Raw genomic sequence first — 25067 nt, 5'->3', positions numbered from 1 at the left:
GTTCTAGGCAGCAACAAAACCCAATGTAATCTGCTATAAGGAGCAATAGGGCATGCTCATTCTGTACCTGTTCAGTGAAGGAGATCCACAGATGGAGGCTGCCTCAGCATCTTGTACACTCCCAGGAAAAATCCCAACCTTAAACCGTGAAGATTTGCTTAACTATCCTGGCTGCCCCATGCAGGGAGAATGCAGATGGCAGAACAGAATCATTAAGGTTGGAAAAGATTTCTAAGATCAAGTCCAACCCTTAACCTAGCTCTTCCAGGTCTACCACTACACACTTCCAAAGATGGTGATTTTGGTGTGAGTCTGCTTCTGTAGAGACAAACCATTTTTTTCCCCATAGGAAAAAAGGCACAACTGCAATCATACAAACTAATACCAGCCACAAACCCTGCAACACATTGAAGGGACCAAAGCAGCCCACTATTTTTGCCCAAGTTTATTTCTAGAAATTTGTACAAAAATTGATACTCTGTAATACAATAATCTATCAAATATGACAGATGAACATTTATCTTTAGAGGCAAGATTCCAGGGACGTGAAATACCATCCTCTTGCATGGAAGAAAGGCACATTTTAGAGCTCAAGATACACTCAATTGAATGGTTGAAAAGGCAGGTCAGACATGCAAGTAGTGCAGTGTTTCAGGTTTATACATCAATTGTACTCTCAAGAAATCTCACTACAAGCGTGTTAATATCCACGTAAACATTTTATAAATACTTTTAAAAGTAGCTCACTTTAGATCCTATGTGTGCAAAGGCTACTCCTTTACATTCACTGGACGGAGTAATTAGAAGCCATCTTCAGGCCAGAAGTAACTTCTAGATTCCCCAAATACTTTGGGCATCCAAAGCACTTGCATCAATAGTCCAACTGCATTTTTTCCCTATGGGCTACCCCAAAGTTCTGCAACACCAGGGCTACACAACTGCACCATCCACTGCTCCTGGAGCTTATCCTTGGAGTTTTGTGGCTGTGAAGAAGTCCCATATTTCCAGCTACAAGCCTCTGTACAAGCAGCACCTGGGACACACCTGCTTCTAAATTGACATTTCAAATACAGTGATGAATTTACAGCCACAAAAGCATCCACTATACTATGGATCAAGGTTCACCTGACTCTTTCCACTTGGCTTCCTGCACCATCTGGCACAGATGCCACACCAGGGGGGTTGGCAGCCCAACTGTACTTCCAGAAAGGGTTTTCCCAAAGCAGAAATACCCTTGCACTACATAAGCATGTCCCAACAGGGGTCTTGTGCAACACACTTGTAAAACTGCCATGCTGCTCAAATCAACCTGCTCCTTTTTAGATTGAAAACCACATGGATTCTACTCTCCCAGAATCGCTTGTGCTAGTGGGTACAGTAGCTGTAGAATTTTTTCTAATCCATTGCTGGTGGTCCAAGAGCATTATATAGCAGATTACAAAGGCAATAATTTAAGTCATCTAAATCCTCACAGCAGTGCAGAGTTGTGGGTTTGTTTTTTTTTGTTTTAAAAGATGTTTGTAATGGGATTTCTCTAAAGCAAAGCCTTTCTTTATTATTTTTTAGAGTGGTCTAGCAATACTTCAAACACTTGCTTTGAAGGATACATACACCCACACATGCTTTCAAGTACACAATGATAACTTGGACTCCTGGAAAAGATGTGTTGGTTCTGAAAGAAGGAGGTGCTGTGGAGCCAGTGCCTTCAGTTGACTTCCAAGACTTCAGTCTCCGGCAGGCCAAATCTGCTCTTGTATTTGTCAAAGAGCTTGATCAGGGAGTCCACATACATGCTATGGTAGAAGTCCACATCCTTCTGGGATGGATTATCGATTTTGGGGATGGTGATGGGCTCTCCAACTGACAAAAAAGGGACATATCCACATTAGCTTAAAAGCTCCTACAACCTGGATATTTGTCTTCTATGGACAAAGCTATAGTAGTTCAGCACATCCATTCTGGCACAACACAGTCTGCCATTATAGCAGAGGTTTGCCTGATTCCTCCCAGTTTTACCAGGCTCTGAAGCACAACTTTCCCACAAGGACACACATCCCATCTGCAGCAGTAACAGATTTGCTTCAGCTACACAAATGCCTCTACTATTTCATGTGGCTGGGAAGTCATCCTTCTGTTTACAGCAGACTGATAAATCCCTCCTCAGTTAACAGCAGCCAAGAGTCAGTTCTTATGTATACCCCTGTACACATCACAAAAGCAAAGCTGACCTTTTCCCCCTTCCCTCAAAGCCTCACTGCTTTGGGTTAGAAGACTCAAATGCAAGTTTCAGGGTTGGCTTTAATATTCAACTGTCAGACATGCATCCCTCTGGAGCATGGGGGTCAGGTTGCTTCTGACTTTAGCTATCCAAAGACAAAGAAAGTAGAGCTACAGCCTTTTCCCCCAAAAAAGAGCTCTCTTGCAAAACTGCCTGGAAGCAGAACATTCAATGAAGGCTTGTAACCTCTGGAAACACTTCTAGCTTGTTCTCGGTTTAGACTCAGCATATTCTCAGCATAGACTCAAGTATTCTGCTACCTAGAGAGGCACACAGCACGTTTATACCAAAACCTTACCAACAGTAGTGATGGGCTTGGAGTAAGGTATTAGCCCCCAGGTGTTGGAGGAGAAGAGGCCACGGCCATGAAAGATGCATGGAGCAAAGCCAATGTGCTTCTGGAACTTCTTCTGAACCCATCTTCCCCAGGAACCCTCTTCAAAGATCACCTGCTTGTAGACTTCATTCTCCCCAAAGGAGTAGACAGGAACCAAGTCCGCTCTGGAAAGACAGAAAGATTCAGGACCCCACCCCCTGGACTACAGTTCATATGACAGCCCCACACTTGCTGCTGTGTATTCTGCCAGGCTGCACAGTTGCTTGTACCATTGCCCAGAACTTTTATTGCAGCACAAGGTACTGACATAAGCCAGCCAGACTTGGCATGACATAACAAATCTACTTTGAAGGCATACAAGAGAATTGTACTGACAATGGTCCTGTGGAACATTGCTCAGTCAGGCAGTGGCCATGCTTCCATATATTCTCAACTCCTATTTTTGATGGCCATCTCCTTTCAGACACATGGGGATCAGGGGGACTACACAGGTCATCACCCCATACTGACACCGCCTCTTCCTTTCCCTGGAAGCCTCCTGCTGTCCCAGGGATCCCTCTGCCCCTATGTCTTGCTCAGGGGCAGAAGCCAAAGGACACTCATGTCTGATGCTCTGGGCAAGCATCCGCACAACACAAATACTGCAGAAAGGAGAATTCCTCCAAGGTATCAGCTACTTCAGGGAACAATCACAGAATAGTTTGGGCTGAAGGGGACCTTTAAAGACCATCTATTCTTATCACCTCACATTAAGCAGGGACATCTTCACCTAGACCAAGCTGTTCAAATAAACGCACCTTCCACAAGGTAGCAGTACTGTGCAGCACTTGAGGTTGCCCCTTACCCATGCCGTAGAGCCAGTTTCACAAATCCTTTCCGGTTCTTCAGTGTCACAGAATTCTTCCCTGGGGTGCAGTTCAGGGACTCTGCTGCCCCTCCAACCACGATAATGATGGCATTGCCACTGCCATTCTCGGACAAGATGTAGTCTATGCTGTCACGGTTCACAGGACATATACCTGGATTAAGGAAGACAGACACAAGGGTCACGCTACGAGATTGGCTGGTGACTTCAGGATCTTCTCATACTTACAGCACAAAGTTTATACCTCAGTTGCAAGTTGAGTTGTCCCAACCTCTCTGTGATCAGACAGAGTGGTATTAGCAAGCAACCTGTTCCTCAACTAAACAAGCAGTTCATAGGCCTGGCAGCACTAGACTTGGTCAAACTCCACAAACATCAGCTCTCAAAAATTTTCCTTTATCAAAAGACTTCAGCAAGGATTTTCTATACCTAGTGGTATCAAAGGCATTGCCATCAGACATCCTTCCTCCATGTAAATTTTACAGTAGGATTTGGTTTACCTTTAGTGAGGAAGAAAGCAGTTTTTATTTTGATGGATGAGAGTCTGACCAATTCCTCAGCAAAATTAAGTAGTGGAATATATATGGGAGAATTGTTTAGTGATATAAAAAGAATAAATGGACAAACCTTTAAGACAGATCTGTGATATGAAGCTCTTGCAATGTATGGGACAGAGTGTTTACCTAAGACCATACTCTGAGGAAAGTGTCTGTGAAGGTCTTTCCTGCTATTCCACAGTGGAAAGAGCGGGACCTCTCTTCACCCTTAGTAAGCAATCTGTCCTAAAGCACCAGTCCCCACTCCAGGAAAATGAAAACCCAAAGACAGCACCTTTCATTTCCTCTGTATTGCTTTAAAAATGTGAAGAAAATGGATTGCCTGCTCTTTGAACTCTTACTTTTATTCTACAGTTGGTGTCCAAGCTTGCTCCTGCCTTAAGTCTTTGGCCAGAATAAGCCAAGGAGAAGCAGGATGCCATCACTTACATTCCCATCACACAACACATCTCATCTGAGTACTTCAGGTCATTGCCCTATTACACTATTTAATCTTAGAAGCTAATTTTGCACATCGCATATTATTGATTGCTTGAGCCAAGAACTAAATGATGGACAGGTCCTGGGGACTTAGGCAGGACAAGTCTGTCAGCCTTGAGGTCTATCTGGGCATCAGGGTCATCACCTATCCCAGCTCCAGGTAAGAACAGAGCAGACCACTCTTGAGACAGATCAGCTGGAATTGAAGATGAAGCATTAAGTGTCTTTCAGCACAGCTACATCTCTCTGACTGTTTTTCCTCTGAAAGGCTCAGGCTATACTCACTGCTCCAGCTTTCTCCCATTCTCCACACCAAGGCTCATACTGGCTACACAGGCCTGGCAACAGATTTATGTTCACCTTTTCCACACTTGTTAGCAGGAGACTACTGCTGCTCACAGCACCAAACAGTTCCTTCAGAAAGTGCAATGAGACATGGAGACAAGTGGCAAGAGATAAATTCTGCTCTTTAACACATTCACACAGTATATAAGGTTTTCTGGTCATCCCCTCATGCTTTACAGGATCCCTGTTGTACCTTAACCTCTAGCAGGCTGTAAAATTAAGAATTTGTATGAGTTGTAAACCAGCTATTTATTGGCACAGTGTTATGATTGGTTATAATTCCACCTGAAAGTGGTTTGTCCACAGGAAGAAAAAAAAATAAATAAAAGATGGTATTATCAGCACTTTCCAAGTGATGTTAAGGCCTTTGTATTAGCACCCTTAAGTTCTAGTATAGGAAAGTGAAGACAAATTATGGCTTTCAGAAGGTTAATTTCATCACACCTGTAGTTTTGCTTAGGTGCTAGGAACAGAGGAAGCACAAGTTTCCTCTGGTTTAACCACAACGTTCAGGGATAGCCAAGCCAGTAAGGATGTTGCTAATGACTACTCCCAACATTCCTTCCAAAAAGGAGAAAGCTCTGGCTGGCCACAAGACTTGTCAGCCAGTCATACTGAACAGACTGAAGATGTTTCTTTAAAATATAAAAAGGTTTCATGGAAACTTAAGCAACACAACTAAATTTACAGCTATAACAGACTGGAAAGCAGAACCCAACTTCTCATATGCCACTATCCCATGAATTCCCAAATTAGGGACTTCACACAGCAACTAGCATCAGTACCTGAAGATAAAAAACCAGCTCGAGATCCTGCTCTTTCTAGATAGGGACAAACACCTTTTCTGCACTAGAGCCAGTATTTCTCTCCCTCAATTAAGACAGCAGTCTCAGAAATAGTCAATTCTAACAAATCAGTCAGGTACAGCTACTCCTATTGTCTTCCCAGCCATGGCACTTATTAAGGTATCTGTTTTATTTACTGATGAATCAGTTCCAGAAACAGCAAACAGGTTACTGGATTGCTCAATTCACAGTCTTTAAGTATTACTCCCTCACCTCTATCTAATTCACAGGTGTCCTCACTCCAAAAAGGAAGCTCAGGCCATGCAAGAACACTTTATTGGTATTTTAAGCACTGCTTCCTCTGCCCGGTCATAGCTTAAAAGAGTGCAGCATTAAAATCCTGGACTCCATTAAAACAGACCTATTGATGTAATTCAGCACATTTAGATCACTGCATAATCCATGTGATCCATCTACAGGAATACATTCAGGGAAGGGGCTCTCTGAACAGCTGGAATCATGCAATACCCCAGACTCTTTACACCTGGCAGGCACCAGCAGTGCAGTTGGGTGGAGACAGCATCCACCACCACGAAACACAGATGTGTGACAACTTATGTGGTAGTGAGCCCAGGAGCTGAGCTGGCCATGGTTACTCAGTATTTTCAGTCAGTGCAACTTCTTCCTGTACCTTCTCACAATAACTAGGAAAAGCTTGCTTCCGTATCTCCACCTTCCATAACTACAGTTGTCATATATCTTTACTATGCTTTTGGACAAGAGTATCCTCGAGTTAAGGATGAACACAGAGGACAGAATATCCTGCAGCCCAAACTAGTTATATTTACAGAATCACAGAATGGTTTGGGTTGGAAGAGACCTTAAATACCATCCAGTTCCAACCCTTTTCCAGAGACAGGGACACCTCCCACTAGACAGGATTTCTCATGTTTATTCACAGCTTCCTCTTGACAGCTACATGAAATCAGTGTTTGGGTGATGCTAGGGGCATGAAGTGGTTACGTGAACTTCCAGGTTACAAAAGGTTACAGCTTTTCACTTGAGAGGTGAAGACAGCTCAGAGCCAAGAGCAAGAGCAGAAATGGCACAGTGTAATTGTGCTTACCACCAGACATTAAGTAGTCCCTCAATATGGGCATCCTGAAGTTCCCAGCCAGGGTAGCAAGGTACGGTCGGATCCCAGGAAATTTCTGGCTGACACCCGTGGCCTCTGTGCTGAAGTTGCAAAAGGCACCCAAGCCCATGATGCCATGTGGATGGTACCCAAAAATGTAATTCCTGGTGGTCAGCAGATTATGGGTTTTAACCAGCTAGGAAAGAAAAAAAAAAAAACACCTCAATTGAAGATGGATATTTTCAGGTTGTAAATAAAAATGGGAGAAGTAAAAAAAGTCACATCCCCCAGGTTTTGTCTCTCTTCCCACCAGGGAGAACAGCCTAAGAGCTCATGTATGAGCTCTCCTGGATTTCAGAGGCTCTGGTAGGAGCAGCCATTTAGACTTCAGTTTCCCAAGCAGAGGGAGCAGGATAAACAGGCTGATCTCAGACACAAGAAGCCTGCCAGCCAAGGAATAGGGCATGGGTTCCTGCAGCCTGGGCCTTTTGGTTCTCTACTCCTTCCTAAGGAATTCTTACACACCTCTTGCCCAAACCAATCAAGATCTTCAGTCCTGTAGCCACAGCTACACCTCCTTCCAGGCCCTCTCTCAGCACATTAGTGGCTCACATCCCAGTATGAGGGGGAAGGAACATAAACATCACTGTCTCATAGCAGAAGCAAGTTCACTTAATGCCTGAAAAAAAGAGCCAACCAGTTAATGGGTCTGTTGGCCACCCTCCAAGTGGGAAAATGTGCAGAAGGGTGGTAACCACTGGAAACTATCCCTCCTTTTAAGAGGTTCTGTCCTAGCCTATATGCCAAAGGGTCAACAAGACACCTCAAACCACCTCTGATTCCTTCAGGGAATGCTCTAGAGCTGTGATCATATTGTTCTCAGGCTCTGCAACATTCCTAACCACTTACTCCTCTGTTTGCACAGCATGGACTCTCCACACCTGTCTCAGCTAGCATGGAACAACCCATTCTCTGGTACCACTACTGCCAGGATTTTTTGATGCTATAGGTAGCAGCATCACCCCATGTGTCAGAACATCTTCCCCAGGCAGTACACATGCAGTCTGAGGAAGCACAAAACACAGCAGGGCTGCTGCACCATCCTACAAAAATAGAGATCAAATTTAATTTTTTTCTGTATGGTAGAATAATTGATGTTGGAAGAGACCTTGTGGGTCATCCAGTTCCAAACCTCTGCCATGGACAGAGATACCTTCCTCTAGACCAAGATGCTCTAAAGCCCTGTCCATCCTGGCCTTGAACACTTCCAGAGATGGGGCAGCCACAGCTTCTGCAGGCAACCTGTGCCAGGACCTCACTACCTTAAGAGTCAATAATCTCTTCCTAGCATCTAATCTAAACATCTTTTTTTAGGCTGCAACAGTGCCACTTTTTGCCAACTGCAACATCCCAGAAGCTCTCAGACCTACAAGCTGAAGCTTTGGCACCCCATCCCTCAAACTGTATATGCAAAGGCCGCTCTGCATCAGTTCCCATAGGAAAAAAAAATCCCACAGATTTTTCAAGATGTCACACCAGCATTGCTCACCCTGCTGCCTTGGACAAGAAGTGTTTTGGCACTATGCAAGTTCATTCTGTTGGATCATGCTACAGGGAACTGAAGTACCATTGTGACACACTAAAGCAGCATGCCCAGAAACTTGATTCCCTCCTCCCATTCCCAGCCTTGACCCCAGATGAAGCTACAGCTCCTGTGCTATTCAAAACAGTGTCTGTGATATAGGCATGATGCAGCAGCAGGTCCCACAAGCTGACTGGCCTTCTTCAGAATTTCCTCTGGCTTTGAGGTCATGTAGAGCTCCCAGGAAGAGGGCACAGAGGCTTGTGGTTGCAACAGCTCTGCAGGGCCCCATTGCCTATATCACACCAAGTCATCCTTTCATCCCCTTTCCCTTCTTTCCCAATTAGTAGACAATTTGCTTTCACTTTGCAGGGTAGAAGGGCTGTCCCCTTGATCAGTTACAAGAAACAGCAACCACAGACTAAAGACCAAAAACCAATCTTCAGGAAAAAAGCAGTGATATGGTAAGCAGCCCCTCCATCTATCAGTTCTTGCTTAGTTGTATAGAGACTTCTAAAACAGGCTATCCAGGGCAGTGGTGGACTCCCCATCCCTGGGGTGAGTTAAAAGCTTTGTGGATGTGGCAGCTGGGTTAGTGGTGGCCTTGGCACTTCTGGCAGAATGGCTGGACTTGATGATCTTAGGGGACTTTGCCAACCTAGACAGTATTTTGACTTTTTGATTCCAGGCCTGGTAGGTACAGACACATGGCTAGGCTGGACAAGCAGCAGACACTCCTTCCTTAAAGCTCCTGTCAGAGCAAGGTGGTGATTTCCAAGCCTCATCCCTCACGTGCACCAAGCACAGCTCCTTTTATAGGAAAGACATCTGAAAGAGCATTTGTCCTCATCATTCTGGACCACGAGACACCTGCATGTTGAGCTTGGCAGAGGCACACATATGAAAGACATGCTGTTCTGCTGCTCCAGCTCCTCCACCACATGCAAGAACACCCAGATCCCAGTGGAGCCCATTGCTTGGATACCTCATAGGAGCCTCAGCCAAGCTGCAGCCTTATTGCTGTGGTTGCTTTCCAAGAGCTCCTGTTACAGAGCCATAGAGTTGGCAATACCCATGACAATCAATCATCCACAGCACTGCAGGAGCTGGGCAAGAGGTGTACAGGGATCCAACTCACCAACAGCAAGAGAGAAGGGCTGAGATTTAGCCTGGTATTCATACATATGTGCTTTCCCCCCATTTATCCTGTGCAGGCTGCCACTGCCCTTACACCTGTCCCACAGCACAGGGGCTCACAGAAGGTAAACAAGGAGGTTGCAGGTGAGGGTCAGTCTATTCTCCCAGCTAAGAAGTGATAGGACAAGAGGACACAGCCTCAAGTAGCACCAAGGGAGGTTTAGATTGGGTATTAGGGAAAAATTACCCAAAAGGCACTGGAATAGTTGGACTCAATCTTCAAGGTCCTTTCCAACCTTAGTGATTCTATGTGTTCTTCCACCCAAGTCAAGCCAGGGAACCTAAGACCAACAGACATCAGACAGGGTTGGGCACTTCTCTGCAAGTGGAGGTCTTGAATCTGCTAAAGCACAAACTCAGGAGGGTCTGACCCTGGGAGGGTCTGACCTGCCAACACCTTCATCTCTCCCTAAATTTAATTTAGAAGCAGGAATTTTTGAAGTACTATAGATCATGTATTTCTAGACTCAAGCAAGAGTGAAGACACAAGAAGAGTAAAGTGCACAAGATGGGGTTTTGGAATTAGAACACATTTAAAGGTCCCTTCCAGCCTAAACCATTATCTGATTCCATGTTTCTCTTCAGGAGGCTGATCATCTGCTGATTGTTTGAATCCTTCCCCTTGAGAAGCAAACAGTGTTAGCAGGTTGCCCCAAGGAACTGCTGTAGCTGTCACTGAACAGCACTATTGCAACTCTGTTCTGAACCTCCAACTGGTTTTTCCTTCTGCCTTCAAGGGCTTCTCCAGTCCCACACAACTTTTTGGGGCCTTGGCGCTCCCATAATGAGGCAGAGTCAGCACATTGTCCTGCTGCATCTCAGCTGGACAGTCAGTACTGGGAGTGAAGCTGAACCTTCACCCCATTGCATTAACACACCCTTTCCAGTTGCTGCTAGAAACCAAACCTGTTTCTCTGAGAGCAAAGTCCATCCACCTGTCTAATAATAACAGATTTCTGCACACAGAACTAAGCCAGCCTATAGAAGCAGTAAGCCAATGCAATAGTGTAAAGAAAATGCGTGTTAATATTTGTGTGCCAGATACAGCTAAAGAACCATATTGCCAATTTTATTTTTAGGAACAGCAGTACATTCAGTAGTGGAGAAAGGGGACTGCAGAACCACTCCGTTCAACACCAGGAGCCAAAGAGCAGGAAGAAAATCAGTTTTTTGAGTGGGAGCTGAGCAGCACTGACTATGGAAGCATGCAGAGAGCAGAAAACCAGAGCTCATCCTACAGGATGCAAACAGCAGATCTCATGAGCATGTAAACTTGCAAAACAACCCAAGAATTGCACTTAGCTGCATCACACCCAGCAACACTATGGAAGAAATTATCTTACCTTCCCAGCAGTGCAAGCCAAGACCTGAAACTCCCCTGCCAGGCTCACAGTATTATATATGTCACAAATTCACAGAATGGCTTAGTTTGGAAGGGACATTAAAGCACAGCTTGTTCTAACCCCCTGTCACGGGCTGGAATGCCTTCCACTACACTAGGTTAGGACATAGCAATCAAACCCTTCTATTTCCATTCTGTAGCTCATGTACAACAGTTAAGGAGGAGCTTTGCCAGGAAGCTAGCCAAGACACAGAATACAAGACATACTGAGAAGGAAAAGAAACCAAAAAACAAAAATGACACTTGGCAGCAACTCCTGCTCTGGCCAGATGCAGTGAGCAGGTCTCCCTGCACACACCTGAAACGCTCACAGTCTGACAAAGGTGAGCCAAAGGTCCAAAACCCTGCTACCTGGAGTCCTATTGCACATGGAGATATTCACATGCTCAGGTGACAGCTTCTTTACCTAAACAAAACCTTTAGATCATGGCACTCGCAGGATGACATCATCAGATCAGCAGTATATGCCAGGAGGCTGCTGGGAGCATCACCGTGAGATGGAGATGGTGTGTGCAGGTGATGTCTGCTCCAGTCCAGCCCCATGCGTACACCTGGCAAGGGCTTGGGCTTCACCTGCCACTTCAGGTCCAGGATTCAGTTCACTGGGACATTCCTCAGCCACTTCATGTGCTGCTTAGCTTAAAGCATTATTTACAAGACCAGCCATTAACCAGCAGACAAGTTTCTAGTGTCCTAAAATAGCTTATTACTGTCAGAGCAGCTGCATGAAGTCCCAGAGAACATGGCCAATGACTGCTCATGCTGAGTAACTGACCAGATTCAGGCTGCTTTCCAAATCCACCTGGAATTACAAAACATGACCTCACACCTCAGGTATGGGTACAATAGTCCTGGTGTTTCAGGCTGGGAGGCACTGCTGACTCCAGTGAGACCAGCCTGATCAGCATAAACATCGGAGCAGAGATTGATTCTCATGCAGCTGCTCTAATACAGCAAGCCAAATAGGAAGAAATTCTTCCCTGTGAGGATGGTGAGGCCCTGGCACAGGTTGCCCAAAGAAGCTGTAGTTGTCCCCATCCCTGTAAGTGTCCAAGGTCGGGTTAAAAAGGGCTTGGAGCAATCTGGTCTAATGGAAAATGTCCCTGACCATGGCAGAGGGGTAGAGTGAAATGAGCTTTAAGGTCCCTTCCAACTGTACCGTGATTCCATTAATTAAATCTGAGCTGATAGCCCAACACAGCTGGTACCTGTGCAGGTATGAATGCAGCTACCACAGCTCTATATGCAGACTTTGCTGGAACCAAGTTCAGCATTACAAGTACCACCAGTGTGACTGTCACTGGTGTAATCTGTCCTTGCAGTGCTCGGCTGACACACAGCACAGGATGAGATGCAGCAGAGGACTGCCCTGACAGACCATAAGCCTGGGACATAAACCAAGCCCTACTGAGACATTACAGAGATCAGGATCCAGTAAAAGGGATTTCTGCAGAGAGAACATTTGAACAAGTGATCCTCTGTAGACCTGTCTCTCTCTTGGCCAAGAACAGGTAACTGTTCCCATGCTCTTAGCAGGCCCAAGGCATTCTGGTTCTTGGTACCATTCCTAATATCCAGAGATACTATTTATTCTTCATGCTGATGCATTGTTAATGCATCAGTCCTGTAACTGTAAAAAAACACTCCTAGCACCTTTCTATCCTAAGATGCCTGTAGCAGCTTTTACCAACCAAGCCAGCTCTCTGTTCCTCAAAATATGTGCAGGAGTCATCTCTGAGCTGTCAGCCCTCCTGTTCATGCCCTTTGCATGTGAATTACCAGTGGACTCCATAAACCTTGCACAACTACTCCCCCTTTAGTGGTAAAGGAATTACACCCATAAGGAGCTCTCATAAATGGGCTATGTGAACTAGAAAGTGTTTATTTAAAAACTGCTGCAAAGTTTAGTTTATCTACCTCATCTCTAAACCTACTTAAATAGCCCAGCTCTTTGACGAACTTTTAATATCGACAGTGAATCTGACCTGCAGGGCTTTTGCAGAGCATATTTCCATGAAGACAAGGATAAATGTGTCATCAAAAGAACGATGGAACAGCAGAGCCAGCACTACAGGTGATCCTTTGGAATGAAGTCCCCAGCATAACAGAGTCCAAATCAGCAATATCCAAGGCAGCAGTGTTTAGTGAAGCACTGAGGACTTGGTACTGTAACAGAACACATCTGAGACACATCTTCAACAGCAGATCCTGCTCAGCTCTCTGTCAGCCATGAGACCCAGACTGACTTCCAGCCTGTGCAGGCATAGTGAATTTTTCCATGTACGCTTATACTTGCCAAGAATTACCTGTTAACAACAGCAAGTTTCATGGTGAACTTGGCAGTGCTGGGTTAATGGTCAGATTTGCTCTCAAAGGTCTTTTCCAACCTAAATGGTTCTATGTTTCCAAGAGTACAGCAAAAGGCTTGTTCACCAGCAGCACGTTCAGGCACCCTGAGAGTTCAAGTCACTTTGCAAAGGAAGAATCCAGTCTAAGCCGCTTTGGAATTAGATTCTCTGTTCCTTTCTGAGGCTGGACTATCTTGGGGATAGGTAGCTCAAAAGCCATATCAAGGCCCCTCCCTCATACCCAAGCTGAATAAAACTTGCCAGCAATCTTACATAATAGTCCTTTCAGCTGTGTGCCCTTCCAAAGAGGATCAAGTTCCCTCCTAGCTGAATTTGACCCCTGCTCCCTTCCAAGTCATCCAGCTAAATCTGCGGTCCCAGAGCAGTCTGGCAGCCCTGTCCTCTCTCTGCAACATCTGAACCAGCAGGAAAAATACAAGTATGTGGTGAGCAAGTTACAAGCTGGAGAACTAAAGCTATTCCCAAGTGCTAGAAAATCCACTTCTCCAAAGCAAATAGATTCAAATTTCACTGCTCCCTGTGAAGTGCTTAGACTTTTGGTGCACAGGGGTCTGAGATATTCTGGCCCAATACATCCCAGAGAAGAAGTGTTACTGGAAAATGGGAAGAAACTGAGCTAGATTTTATGATTTAGGAGAGGGGAACAGTTAGGGTCAGGCACTACTATAGGATTGCTGCAGCAGAGAAGAGCATCACAGAGTGACGTGCACTGTAAGGAGCCTTAAAGATCATCCACTTCCAATTCCCTCCCATGGGCAGGGACACCTTCCACTAAGACCAGGCTGCTCCAAGCCTCACTCAGCCTGGTTTTGGACACTTCAAGGGATGAGGCAGCCACCACTTGCTGGGACAACCTGTGCCAGTGTCTCCAGAAACTGGAGAGATGATTGAGGATTGCAGACTGCCTCCAGGAATCCAGTAAGACCACTAGAAACAGCAGCTTCTGGCAATCACATTGCCACCACTGGTGATACATTTCAGATTTTCTAACCACAGCTGTGACAAGCAGCAGTATGACAATGGTAGCTGAGCCATGTCTTGCTTACAGTTCAGTGTCACAGACAGACTAGAGCCAGTACAAGACACTAAAGCAGTTAAATCTCAGGGTATAGAGTTAAACTTCCACTTACTCTTATTGGAAAATAATCCCTGAAGTACCTCCATATAGCCCAATTTCTCACCCACTGGGATCTTCTTCCCCCTGTTGAGAAAAATGAATCATTTTTTTAAAGCATTTTCCACATGTCTGTCCATCAAAAAGCCTAAAGGACTCTGGTGTTTCCTGTCTCACTACAGGAATCAACATTTTCATTCCTCCAAGTGGGGCACTTGCATCATTCACTGAAATCAGTGCACGCTCTGGAATACAAGGTACTTCAAGCAAATTACGGCCTGGCTGCAAATTCACAGTAGACAACTTTACAATTCAAACTAGAAACACTAAGATTCAACCTTTGGGAAAGGCCAAAATCCTGGATGATTTCAGCCATCTTGAAGCAATGGAGAACTGTGCTCATCTGGCTATGAAAGTAGTTGCCAAAGCTTGTTACCACTGCTGGTTCCCAGAGCTGGCTTCTACAGGTTGTTGTTTTGTTTTTTTTTTAAATAGTTTTCTGCTTAATTTGAAGCAACACTGGCTCCATAGAGAAGCCACAGCTCAATAACCACATCATAATCTGAACCTTGCGAGAGGTGGAGAGGACAGCAAGGTCTTGAATCTTTAGACCTTTCTGAACTACAGAAAGAACCTATGATAGTTGTGAATGTTAATTTTATATTGCCTTCAGCATCAATGAAACCTGCAGTCACTGCTCATGCTGAGGGCTGACATTTAAATCCTTCACTGAATAATGCTTTTGGTCAGTGATTCAGCTAAGTCCCACTAAGAAGGGAAGTCATGCATTACAAGGAAATGCTTCTTTGTCCAAGTATCAAGACAGGGACACTTTAACAACAAGGATGTGTTCTGCAATATTTACCTTTTTTTGGTGTGTTCCAGTCAAATACCAGCCAGGCTAAATATAGAGCAGCAATTGCCCAGCAATCTGTGCACAGTATGTACATGAGGATTAAAGTGCAAGCAATACCTGGAGAGGTGCAAGAAAGAAGAAAACAAGGTTGCATGAGGTTTTGGTCTCTATTTACACTCCTTGCCTTTTGACTCTTTTATGCTGAAATCTTAGTCTCAGTTTGTTGTCATTAATCCTAAATCAAATTGGATTTGGCTAAAAACCCCTTAATGTAGGGCTGAGGCAGCTTCCTCTAGAGCTCTGGAGAACCTCAACCTCACCTTAATGGTGCCTCCAGGCATTTCTCATACCTCCAGGTAGGGCAGCTGCTTCACCAGACTTGATGAGCACCAAGATTTCTTTTTTGGTCCACACCAAGGGTTTTTTTCCCCACAGCTACACACATCTTCCACAGGTTACACCAGCTCTACATCGGCCATCCCAAACAGGGTGCCAAGGATCCCACCCACAAATGACACTGTTATTTTAGCACAAACTGCATTGGGAAAGTAGAGTGAGACAGATGCTGAGAGCAGTCATTCTCCAGTTTAATTATTAACAATCCAATGGAGCAGAACAGCCTGATGTTTTACAAAATCCAAGCACTCAGGGACAAACAGGCCTCACTCTTTTACTGGTCTAACACAAACACTTCTTGCCCATCTCAGGTACCTCCTGGAAGGAGACCAAGCCAAGAGGAAGGCATTCCTGTTGCAATCACTTGCACCAGTTACCAGTTGCTTCTAAGAAACCCCTGTGGATATTCCCATGAGCAAGCCAAGACATTTCCAATTGTTTCAGCCTCATTTGCACAGTGGACACAGCCATGAGCTAAACATCAGTCAGTCTTTCCATAGCTCTTATGACTTTCTAGAGCCAGGAAAAGTCATTTATGGTTGAAAATATCAGTGTAACTGGTTTACAATACCCACACACCCCAGGAACTACACTGCTGCAGTACACATCCAGTAATCAACACTTATGCAAAAGTCAACATTTTTGCATTAAAATTCTTTCAGAATTACAGCCAAAACCCCTTTGCTTTAGGCCAGAAGGCATTACCCATGATAAGGAAAGTGAGAACCCATTGCAGCACAGAGATAATTTGGAGTTGTTTCTCTACTTTGGATTTCAATAGCCAGAGCAAATCCTGCAGAGCAGAAAGAATGTTCGATCCTGTACCTAAAGAAAGAAAAATAAAAGAAGTTACATTTGCACACTGAGCAAAGAGAACAATATTTTTCCTTCGAAATAGAATCATAGAAGGAAGAGTCATCAAGTCCAACTTATTTAATAAGAGGTTTCAGATGAATGTGCAGTTTGCTCTTAGAGCAAGGCTTGCTAAAGGCTAGTATTTTCCACAGAGCTTGGGCATCCTAGAAGAGAAAGGATTGCCATCTGCCAACATCCAGCCTTTTTCAGATGACTAGAGGGGGTTAATGGTAACCATCAGTACCCACCTGAGCAAGGTTCACTGGACCACAAAAATGCAGAGGATGTTAACACGTGCTCCTAACACATACCCTCACCTCAAACTGCCAGCTCCTTGAAGTGGTGTTTGATAAGAGGAACCCCATGAGCTCACAGTAAGATAAAGATCAGCTGCCTCAAACCACAGGCAAGCAGACACCAGGCTGTGGTCTGAGCTATTCTCATCCACCCTTGGCAAGACCTGTTGCACAACTCCCAGTGCTGTTCAAGGAAAGCTCTGTGCTCCAGCCTTACTCAGCACAGCCCAAGGGCTGGTTGAGCAACACCTCAACATATAACCCAGAGGATCCACAGCTCTCAGCATTCCTGAAGCAGTAAATAAGAAGGAAGGAGCTGAAAGCCACTCTTGTAGAAGCTTAAGATATTCAAGCGGGGGAAAAAAACCACAAGTGTTTAAAACACTGAAAACACTTGCTTTCTATATGAAGAACAACCCACTGCAGCTTTTGGCAATATACCCAACTTTCAGAAAGAAACACTTGCAAGTGGGTTTTCCTTCACTTTTCCTCATTGCTTTTTTTACAAGCACCATAAATAACTGGCCAAAATACAAATCACGTTCATGTGTATTTACATATTTCCTTTTGTATTTAAGGATTAGCCTGTTATTAGGACTATGAAAGAAGCAATTACACTGAATAGGTTCAGTTCTTGCTGACAAGATATGAGCCTGCTGGTGGGAATAGCATAGCAAGTGTTCACACTCAGTCAAATGAAAATGATTGAAAATAGCTTCTCTAGGTATAAGCAGGCACATTTTTGGTCATTTCTACAGAGACACTCTCACTGGCACATCCTTTAAATATGTAACGCAACTGTTTCATAGGAATGAGAGTCAATTTAGATTAGATAAGGAAGAAGTTTTTTACTATGAGGGTGGTAAAACACTGGCACAGGTTACCCAGAGATGCCTCATCCCTGGCAACACTCAGGGGGCAGTCACACCAAAGGCTGCAGTCTAAATTTAGAGCCAGACCACCCAGTTCAGACCCTTGGTTCTGCTTCGTCCACGTTACATGGACAATCCCAGGAGTGCATTGGGCATTAATTACTCTAAGCAGACCAAGTTTTAGGCTGGGATAGATCACACCACTACAACTGCCAGTAAGGTGAAACCTACAGCACTAATCCAGGTTGAAGCAGCAGCTAGAGCTGGAGACAGTTCTTTACAAGACAATATAGTACAGTATTAAGAATGAAACCAGCAAGTAATTCTCCTGTTTGTGAGGTGAGACAGGAGAATATGTTGAGTTAAACTGTCACCACACATTGATTTGCCACACTAGAGTATCTAAGCAGTCAGATTCAGAAATCCCATGCTGTAAAATCTATCAGTAAATCCCCAAATTTGGGTTGACAGATAAACTTTACCCTGTTTTTTCACAAAGCCAGTTGCCTGCTCAAGGGTAAAAGAAATCTTTGGGTTTGGAATGGTTCGTACTTGAAGAGACCTTCATAGCTCATCTCAATCCAATGCCATGCCATGGGCAGGGATACATTCCACTACACCAGGCTGCTCAACTCTTGCCACAGGGCCACAACTCCAGGAACTTGCTATCCCAAAAACCTTACCAAATTGCATGTGGACAGACTTGATGTAGACTGAAGATTACCAGATACAAGTTTAAAGAAAGCATTTGGCAATAGTGGTGTCACCTCAAAAGAAGCCAAAAGTCTCAGAGATTATTTGTGACTCACAAAAAAAGCCCAGCCCCATCTAAGTTTTCTCTCTCAGCACCTGCATTTGCTCTACCAAACCTCTGTGGCTTCATAAACCCAACACTCCAGCCTTGGATCAGCTAAATTCCTAACCTCTTCCCAAAGAGAACAACTGTTGATCCCTCTAGATGAGAATTTGCACTTGAACATTTTCTAGATGTTTGAACAAATTGTAGGTATTGCCAGCCCTGTAAATAGACCAGTACTGGGTGGCTCAAGTCAACTTGTTTTTCAAACCACATGAAACATTCAACTGCTGCAGACAGAGGGAAGGCAGTGGTTTGGCAGACAGCTCTAAGCACCTGCCCTTGGACAAGTGTCCTGGGTCACTTATTTGCTGAAAGCAAAGATACCCTTCAAAGAGAACAAGATTTTCCACACCAAAAAAGTCTGTAGTTACCATGGCCTGAATATTAACACTTAATTCCCAGTTAAGAAATAAAAGATGCCCAGTAGCAAAGGAAAGGACTGTGGCAATGGTCAGTCAGCCTGGCAAGTCCATCAAGGTCTACCTTTGCACCAAACCAGCAGACTCCAGATTAACCTATTTCATTAACCAGGCATTCACAGATTTTAGAGCCAAGATAACCCTTTCCAGACAGTCCTGAGATTCCTGTTCATCATATCATGACACTGTGTATTCAATCTCCCATGCAAGCCTTGTCTCCTTTCAGTTTCAGTAGCCGGGAGGCATTTTTTTGAAGGATTCTCCATGCTTTGGAGAACCAGGCCAGTTACTAGTGACACAGCAGAAGAGCTCTGACAAGTCAACAGAAAAGGGAGGGAAGGGGAGTTGGCACTCAGCCACAGAAGAATAACCCAACACTGACACTTGAGTTCAGTCCATTAGAGAAAGTACTTCCTCTAAGGGCTCACATGCGGGCCCACTCCAAGCACCCTTCACTTATTTAAAAACCCAAGGCGTTCTCTGTAACTTTCAGAAAACAGATTATCCTAATAACCTAGTTTAAAAGAGCCCAGTAGACAGAACTATATTTTGTATCCATTTTGATCAGTCTTTTCCCAAGGAAATATTCTGAATCCCGAAGAAACCCAAACCTCCATCTTCTACCACTGAAGACAGCAGCTTGTCCTGCGCTGGCCACACAGCACAGACTCTGGAGCATTTTCCAGGGTACCTGTCCCAGAGCTGGAAAACCTGACTGGGAAGCCTTAACTAGATGATGATTAAGATCCTTTCTAACCCAAGCCACTCCATGAGTGCTGGGGTCAGCCTTAGCAAACCACATTTACAGAGGACATACTTTCCCGACAGCTTTCCTAGTCTCAGATGAGATCCTGAGCACCCCAGCTGATATTGCAGGCCATTCTCTGGAGTACCAATGGGATACTCCCTGCACTAAGCCATGCAAGGCTCTCAAGGATGTTCCTTGTAACAATGGACAGAGTAACAACCTCTCCAGGAGACCTCCCTGCTGCTCAGAGATGGCTGTCACCTGCAGCCTTCCAAGGAAACTCAGGAACATCAGCCAGCTATCCTGCAACTGATGATGGGCTCACCATACTTTTATCATTTAATTCCATTTAACATCAAATGCAGGAGTTGCTACCAAGAAGATCCTGGAGTCAGCAAACAGTTTGGCCAAGCGTTTGACTCCTGCAATACAGACTCAGCATCTGGTGCTCTTCTAACACAGTTTATTTCACATAAATTACACAAACAACATTTATCTAGGCAGGGAAGTAGAATCAAAGATCCCAAGAGTGGAAGTAAACAGGACTTCACATGTGGGCACCAGAAAAACCCAACTGACAGGACTTAAATAAAAGTCAGACAAAGAAATTAACTGAGAGGTAGTACAAATGTTACATATAGTTAAAAATATACCAAAACCTTCTTAAAGCCAAACTTATCCGCCACCTTTTCCTGACAATTAGCATGTTAATTCTTGGCCAAGAATTAAACTGCTTTACACGGGTTATTTAGAGGAAAATCATATTAGATCCATCAAAACATAAGCTGCAAATGGACATTCTGAGCTATGTATTTGGAAGAGAAGCTGAAATTGGAGGCATAGGAAAGACAGATAAGATAAACAGACCAATACTAGAATATTCAGAAGGATTCAGGCTCCCATGCAAGAGCAGGAGCAGACACAGCACACTGGTACAGCTATAAAACCCCTTGAGCAATACAAGTTATTTTGTGTCCTGGGTTTACTTGGGTGCCCCAAGTACAAGCATATTCACTATAGAGTAAAAAATTTGTTAAGAAAATAATGAGTAACCAGAGCAGAGAATAGTTATCCTGCCCTGTATACAGCTTTAGAAGAGTTTGCTCCTGTCCCAGGAAGCTACTCAATCCCGTATTATCTGCACCACACTGTGTCTACAACTGGAGATCAACAATACTGTTAACAGGGACATGCAAATAAAATTTGTATCAGCCCTTCTAGAAAGGAGCTGGGATTCTCCAGACCCAGTAAACAAATCTGTCCTGACATTTCTCGTTAGTTCTGCATTTACTCACAGCACAAAACCCAGCCCTCAGTCTCCACACTCACAGCTGTATGTAGGTAAAAGTGATGTAACCACAGGACCCCACTGTCCCAGACCAGCCAACAAGCTTAGATTTAAGTTAGCAAGACTGAACAGGCCTAGAAAAGAGAAAATGGCCCATCCTACTACAGCTCATCGGTGTGTCCAGAGGACATGAGAGCTCTGAAAGAGGAGTTTCATGTGAGCAACCTCCCAAGCAACTCCATCAAGAGAAAACACCTCATTACAGCCAACTGTGATCCTGTTTTCCCAAAACAGGAGCTCCCAGGCTGCCCATCCCAGAGCAGAACTGATGTCTGGCAAACCTCACATGCTGTGTAAGACTAACTCCAAGGTAAAGCTAAGCAAAATCACCTTCCTTATCCCAAACTTCTGACTGATGAAGCAACATTAGGGGACACTTCAGCACAGGACACCTTTCAATGTTCCAGCCACACTGGCATCTTTCCTCAGGAGAGAGGGATGAGAAATCTCCTTGCTGCTCTGCCAAACACAAGAAAGAGACTGCCTGGGCATCCTATGGCCAAAGTGGGGCAGGTCAAGATGAGGAGGCCACAACCCCTCCTACCCAACCAGGTGTTTTAGAGCACCATCAAACCCTAGGCACTGGTCCAAGATCTACTCTGATTTTTACAATACTGAGTTGATATCCAAGGATATTCCTCTGCATATATACACCGATGAATATAGAGGCAGATGCCTGCAGCTCTTTCTTTTTCTGCTTGCTTTTAAATAGGACCAGACTTAATTCAGCCAAATTTACAGGCACCAAGACAAAATCAGATTCCAGGAAAGCAATGATGCTAAAGGACAGTATGAGCTATTCAGATCCTCACCCTAAAGTCAGCTCTTTGCACAAGCATGATACTTGGAAAAAAATATTCAGGGAGGTAGGAAAAAAAAAGAAAGCTAGTGTATTTGTTCTACACATCCTCTGTAGTGGGAGAAATTGTCCAAAGTGATCAAGCAGTACATCAGATCTCATGAACGAGCCTCTACACCACACGACCGCTGCCAGTTTTGACCTGCAGGATCCCACATCACTATCCTCAAAACCCAGTGCAAGTCAGAGCTCCTCTGGGAGGCACCTGGGTTCAGCTTTGAAGCCAGTCCTGTGCTCTCCTGCCCAAGGCAGGCTACAGCACTGGCGAGGGGCTGGTGGATGTTGCAGTCACCAAGGCAACATCCCCTGTCCCCCCAGGCAGAAAAAAGTTACATTACGTTAAAAAGCACAAATATTACTGCAGCATCCCCACCAGGTGCCTCAGAGGAAAACTGACCTGAGGAGAGTTAAGACATCTTTCCATCACTAATCAGGATTATCTAGAGATGAGGCCAATCACTGTCCCTAAACTACACTCCATTTTGAATTATCCATGTGTCCTAGATCCATCATTAACATGCCCTTCCTAACAAGGAGGCTGCTGAGGTTTCAGGTCAACCCTACATATTTTATAGGTTTCCTGAATTATTTATTCTCTGCACTTAGTTTGCAGTTAACTCTCAATTTTATGGTTCAGATGCTGCTAATTCAAATGACTTCTCTCAACTGAAAACATAACTTCTCCTCTGTTAGTCATGCAAGCAAGCAAAGTTATTTTAAGAAACAGATCCGAATACAGGAAACACATGCAGGTCTTCTCCCCAGTCGGTTCACAACTGATCCTTCAGATCAATCTCTAATATCCTTCTGCCTGAGATGAGCACCAGCAGCTCAGCACCCAGGGGCAGCACAGTGCGAAAGCAAGACCTCAGGGGTTAATACACCAGGCTCATGTCCTTTCAGCTCTGCTAATGATTTGTTTAATCAATAAGCCATTTCACAGGTCTCTTAATCCCAGGAGGTATTACCAGATTGCTTTCTGAGGGTAAAAAGCCTTTCACAACACAGAGCAATCTCTCAAAGACCCTCCACAAACCGCAGGGTAAATCACTGTCATTGCAGTTTTCATGAAAACTGCATTTTCATGAAAAGCCCTCACTGTTAGCTAATCCTGATCTTTCTCTAGGCAAGCACCCTAGCAGAAGGGATACAAAACTACTCTACCCAGCAAAACATTCAGACTGGCTGAATTTATTCCTGCAAGATCCTTTGAGATTCCTTTACAAGCAGGCAAGGTAACTTGTGATTTGGGACTTCCTATAGTGTCTCTCCAAAGCCTTTAACCAACATGTTCCAGCCTGCAGGGAAGTGCTGGGTGTCTGCAGCAGCTCTGCCCACGATGGGTGTCAGCCACTGACACCCATGGCACTTCTCTCAGACAGTCACACACCACACCAGCACGGAGGGCTGCTCAAGCAAACTTGGCAGGACTGGTTACCACCACACTCCTGCTGAGCGCTGCATCTTCAACTCCTCATTGTAAGACAGCAAAAATAGCAACAGATTGCCATTTTTTTCCTTCTCCCCTCGATGGAGGTGTCGGGAAGACAGAATTATGAAGCAGCTGGACTCGCTAAAGAGGCCTTTTCCAAGCTACATGATTCTACGAAAATAAAGCTGAGCCTGAACTCGGCCACACCGTGCCTATAAAACTACTCCACTTCTCTTCCTACCATGACGAAAAGACTCGTTTACACTCAAGCGCCCCACGCCCATTTTTTGCAAGCTCACTATGGTCTGCACCTCGGCAAAATGTGCGAGACCAGCTCCGGCAGCCCCGGGAGCGCAGCCCGAGCCGCTCGAACAACAAACCTGCGCAGAGACCTGTAATCCTCAACCCAAGAAAAGCTACAGCTGTCTCCCCGCCACCGCACATCCCCCTCCTTAATGCCCTTGAACAATGCTCCTGCGGTCAAAAAAAAAAAAAAAAAAAAAAAAAAAGGGGGGGGAGGGGGGGGAACATCATAAAGCGGAGTGTTTCTGTGTTTCTGTGCTATCCCCCACGCCGCCCCCCAAAGCCCTGGAGCAGGGGCAGGCTGCTCCGCAGCCAGCATCCCCCTCCGGCCGGCGGGACTGGCATCCAGCCCTCCCAGCGCCGCCCCCCCCGCCGCACCTCGGAGCAGCCCGGAGTAGGCAGCGATGATGGTCTTCATGCTGAGAGGCGTGGTTAGGAGTGGAGCAGGGCCATGGGATGGAGAAGGGCAGCCGGCTGGCAGGAGAGGCTCCGGCCGCCGAGCCATATATAGCCCGGGAAGGAGGAGGAGACGAAAGGAGGGCGGAGCGGCGGGCCCGGCCCGGCAGAGCGGCTCTCCAGCCCGGCCGATGCTGCTTTCTGCACGGGATCGGGATTTGGGAGCGGGGGGAGCGAGCGGAGGCCCGCCCCCTCATGAAACAGGGTATTTCATGGCCTGCTTTGTGGAATCACTGAGCGGTTTGGATTGGCACACAGATTAAGAGTCATCCATTGCCACTGCCGTGAGCAGGATCACCTTCCACTAGACCGGGTTGCTTTAAGCCGCCTTCAGCCTGGTCTTGAACACTTCCAGGCACGGTCTTGAACACTTCCAGAGCCACTGCTGCTGCTCTGGGCAACCTGTGCAAGGGCCTCACACCATCACAGCCAAGAATTTCTGCCCGATATCCCATCTAACCTGCTGTCTGGCAGTGGGAAGCCATACCCGTTTGTCCTGTCCCTCCAAGCCCCTGTCCAAAGTCCCTCTCCAGCTCTCTTGCATCTGCTTTAGGCACTGGCAGGCTCTCTGAGGTCTTCCCAGAGCCTTCTTTTCCCCAGGCTGAACACCCCCAGCTCTCCCAGCCTATCTCCAGAGCAGGGGGACTCCAGCCCCCTGAGCATCTCCTCGGTCCCCTCTGGACACACTCCCAGCAGCTCCGTGTTGCTCTGATGCTGGACCCAGGGTGGCTCTGCAGGTGGGATCTCACCTGAGTGGGGCAGAGGGGCAGAACCCCCCTCCCCTGCTCCCCACACCGTGGGATCAGCCCAGCACACAGGGGCTTCTGGGCTGGCAGAGCACATGGCTGGGGCATCTTCAGCTTCTTGTTCACCAGCACCAAGTCCTCATTTTCAGAGCTTCTCTCAATCCATTCTTCCCCCT

General features: G+C 45.5%; 1 protein-coding gene and 1 long non-coding RNA gene across 3 annotated transcripts; one reads left to right on the top strand and one right to left on the bottom strand.

Moving 5' to 3' along the window:
• Window positions 1–430: 430 nt before the first annotated feature.
• On the bottom strand, window positions 431–24292 carry DGAT2 (diacylglycerol O-acyltransferase 2). Of its 2 annotated transcripts, XM_086883405.1 has the most exons (8): window positions 24068–24292; window positions 16404–16523; window positions 15312–15419; window positions 14463–14533; window positions 6774–6978; window positions 3460–3634; window positions 2577–2779; window positions 431–1860 (listed from the first exon to the last, which is right to left on the bottom strand). In XM_086883405.1, exons 1-8 carry the CDS (start codon window positions 24192–24194, stop codon window positions 1706–1708), a joined length of 1164 nt encoding a protein of 387 aa, XP_086739531.1. In that variant the 5' UTR covers window positions 24195–24292; the 3' UTR covers window positions 431–1705. The 2 variants fall into 2 exon arrangements, with proteins under 2 accessions (XP_086739531.1, XP_086739532.1); XM_086883406.1 differs by lacking the exon at window positions 16404–16523 and having other exon boundaries at window positions 24068–24187.
• On the top strand, window positions 8460–16561 carry LOC111941021 (uncharacterized). The gene is made up of 3 exons (XR_002869803.2): window positions 8460–8590; window positions 8737–8828; window positions 10641–16561. It is a non-coding gene; the product is annotated as an uncharacterized LOC111941021 (long non-coding RNA).
• Window positions 24293–25067: the final 775 nt, after the last annotated feature.

This window comes from Cyanistes caeruleus, chromosome 3 (genome assembly GCF_971803275.1).
Source record: "Cyanistes caeruleus chromosome 3, bCyaCae1.hap1.1, whole genome shotgun sequence".
In the NCBI taxonomy this organism is placed as follows: Eukaryota; Metazoa; Chordata; class Aves; order Passeriformes; family Paridae; genus Cyanistes; species Cyanistes caeruleus.
Note: the sequence above shows the minus strand (reverse complement) of the source record. Positions and strands in the feature narration are given on the sequence as shown.

Excerpts from the sequence above, each read along its gene's own strand:
- DGAT2 (XM_086883405.1), bottom strand. The coding sequence starts at position 24,194 with ATGGCTCGGCGGCCGGAGCCTCTCCTGCCAGCCGGCTGCCCTTCTCCA. Across the intron at positions 15,420-16,403 it reads TCTCACTTTCCTTATCATGG|GTATTGCTTGCACTTTAATC; the intron begins GTAATGCCTTCT and ends GCACCTCTCCAG. Across the intron at positions 2,780-3,459 it reads AAACTGGCTCTACGGCATGG|AGCGGACTTGGTTCCTGTCT; the intron begins GTAAGGGGCAAC and ends CTGTCTTTCCAG.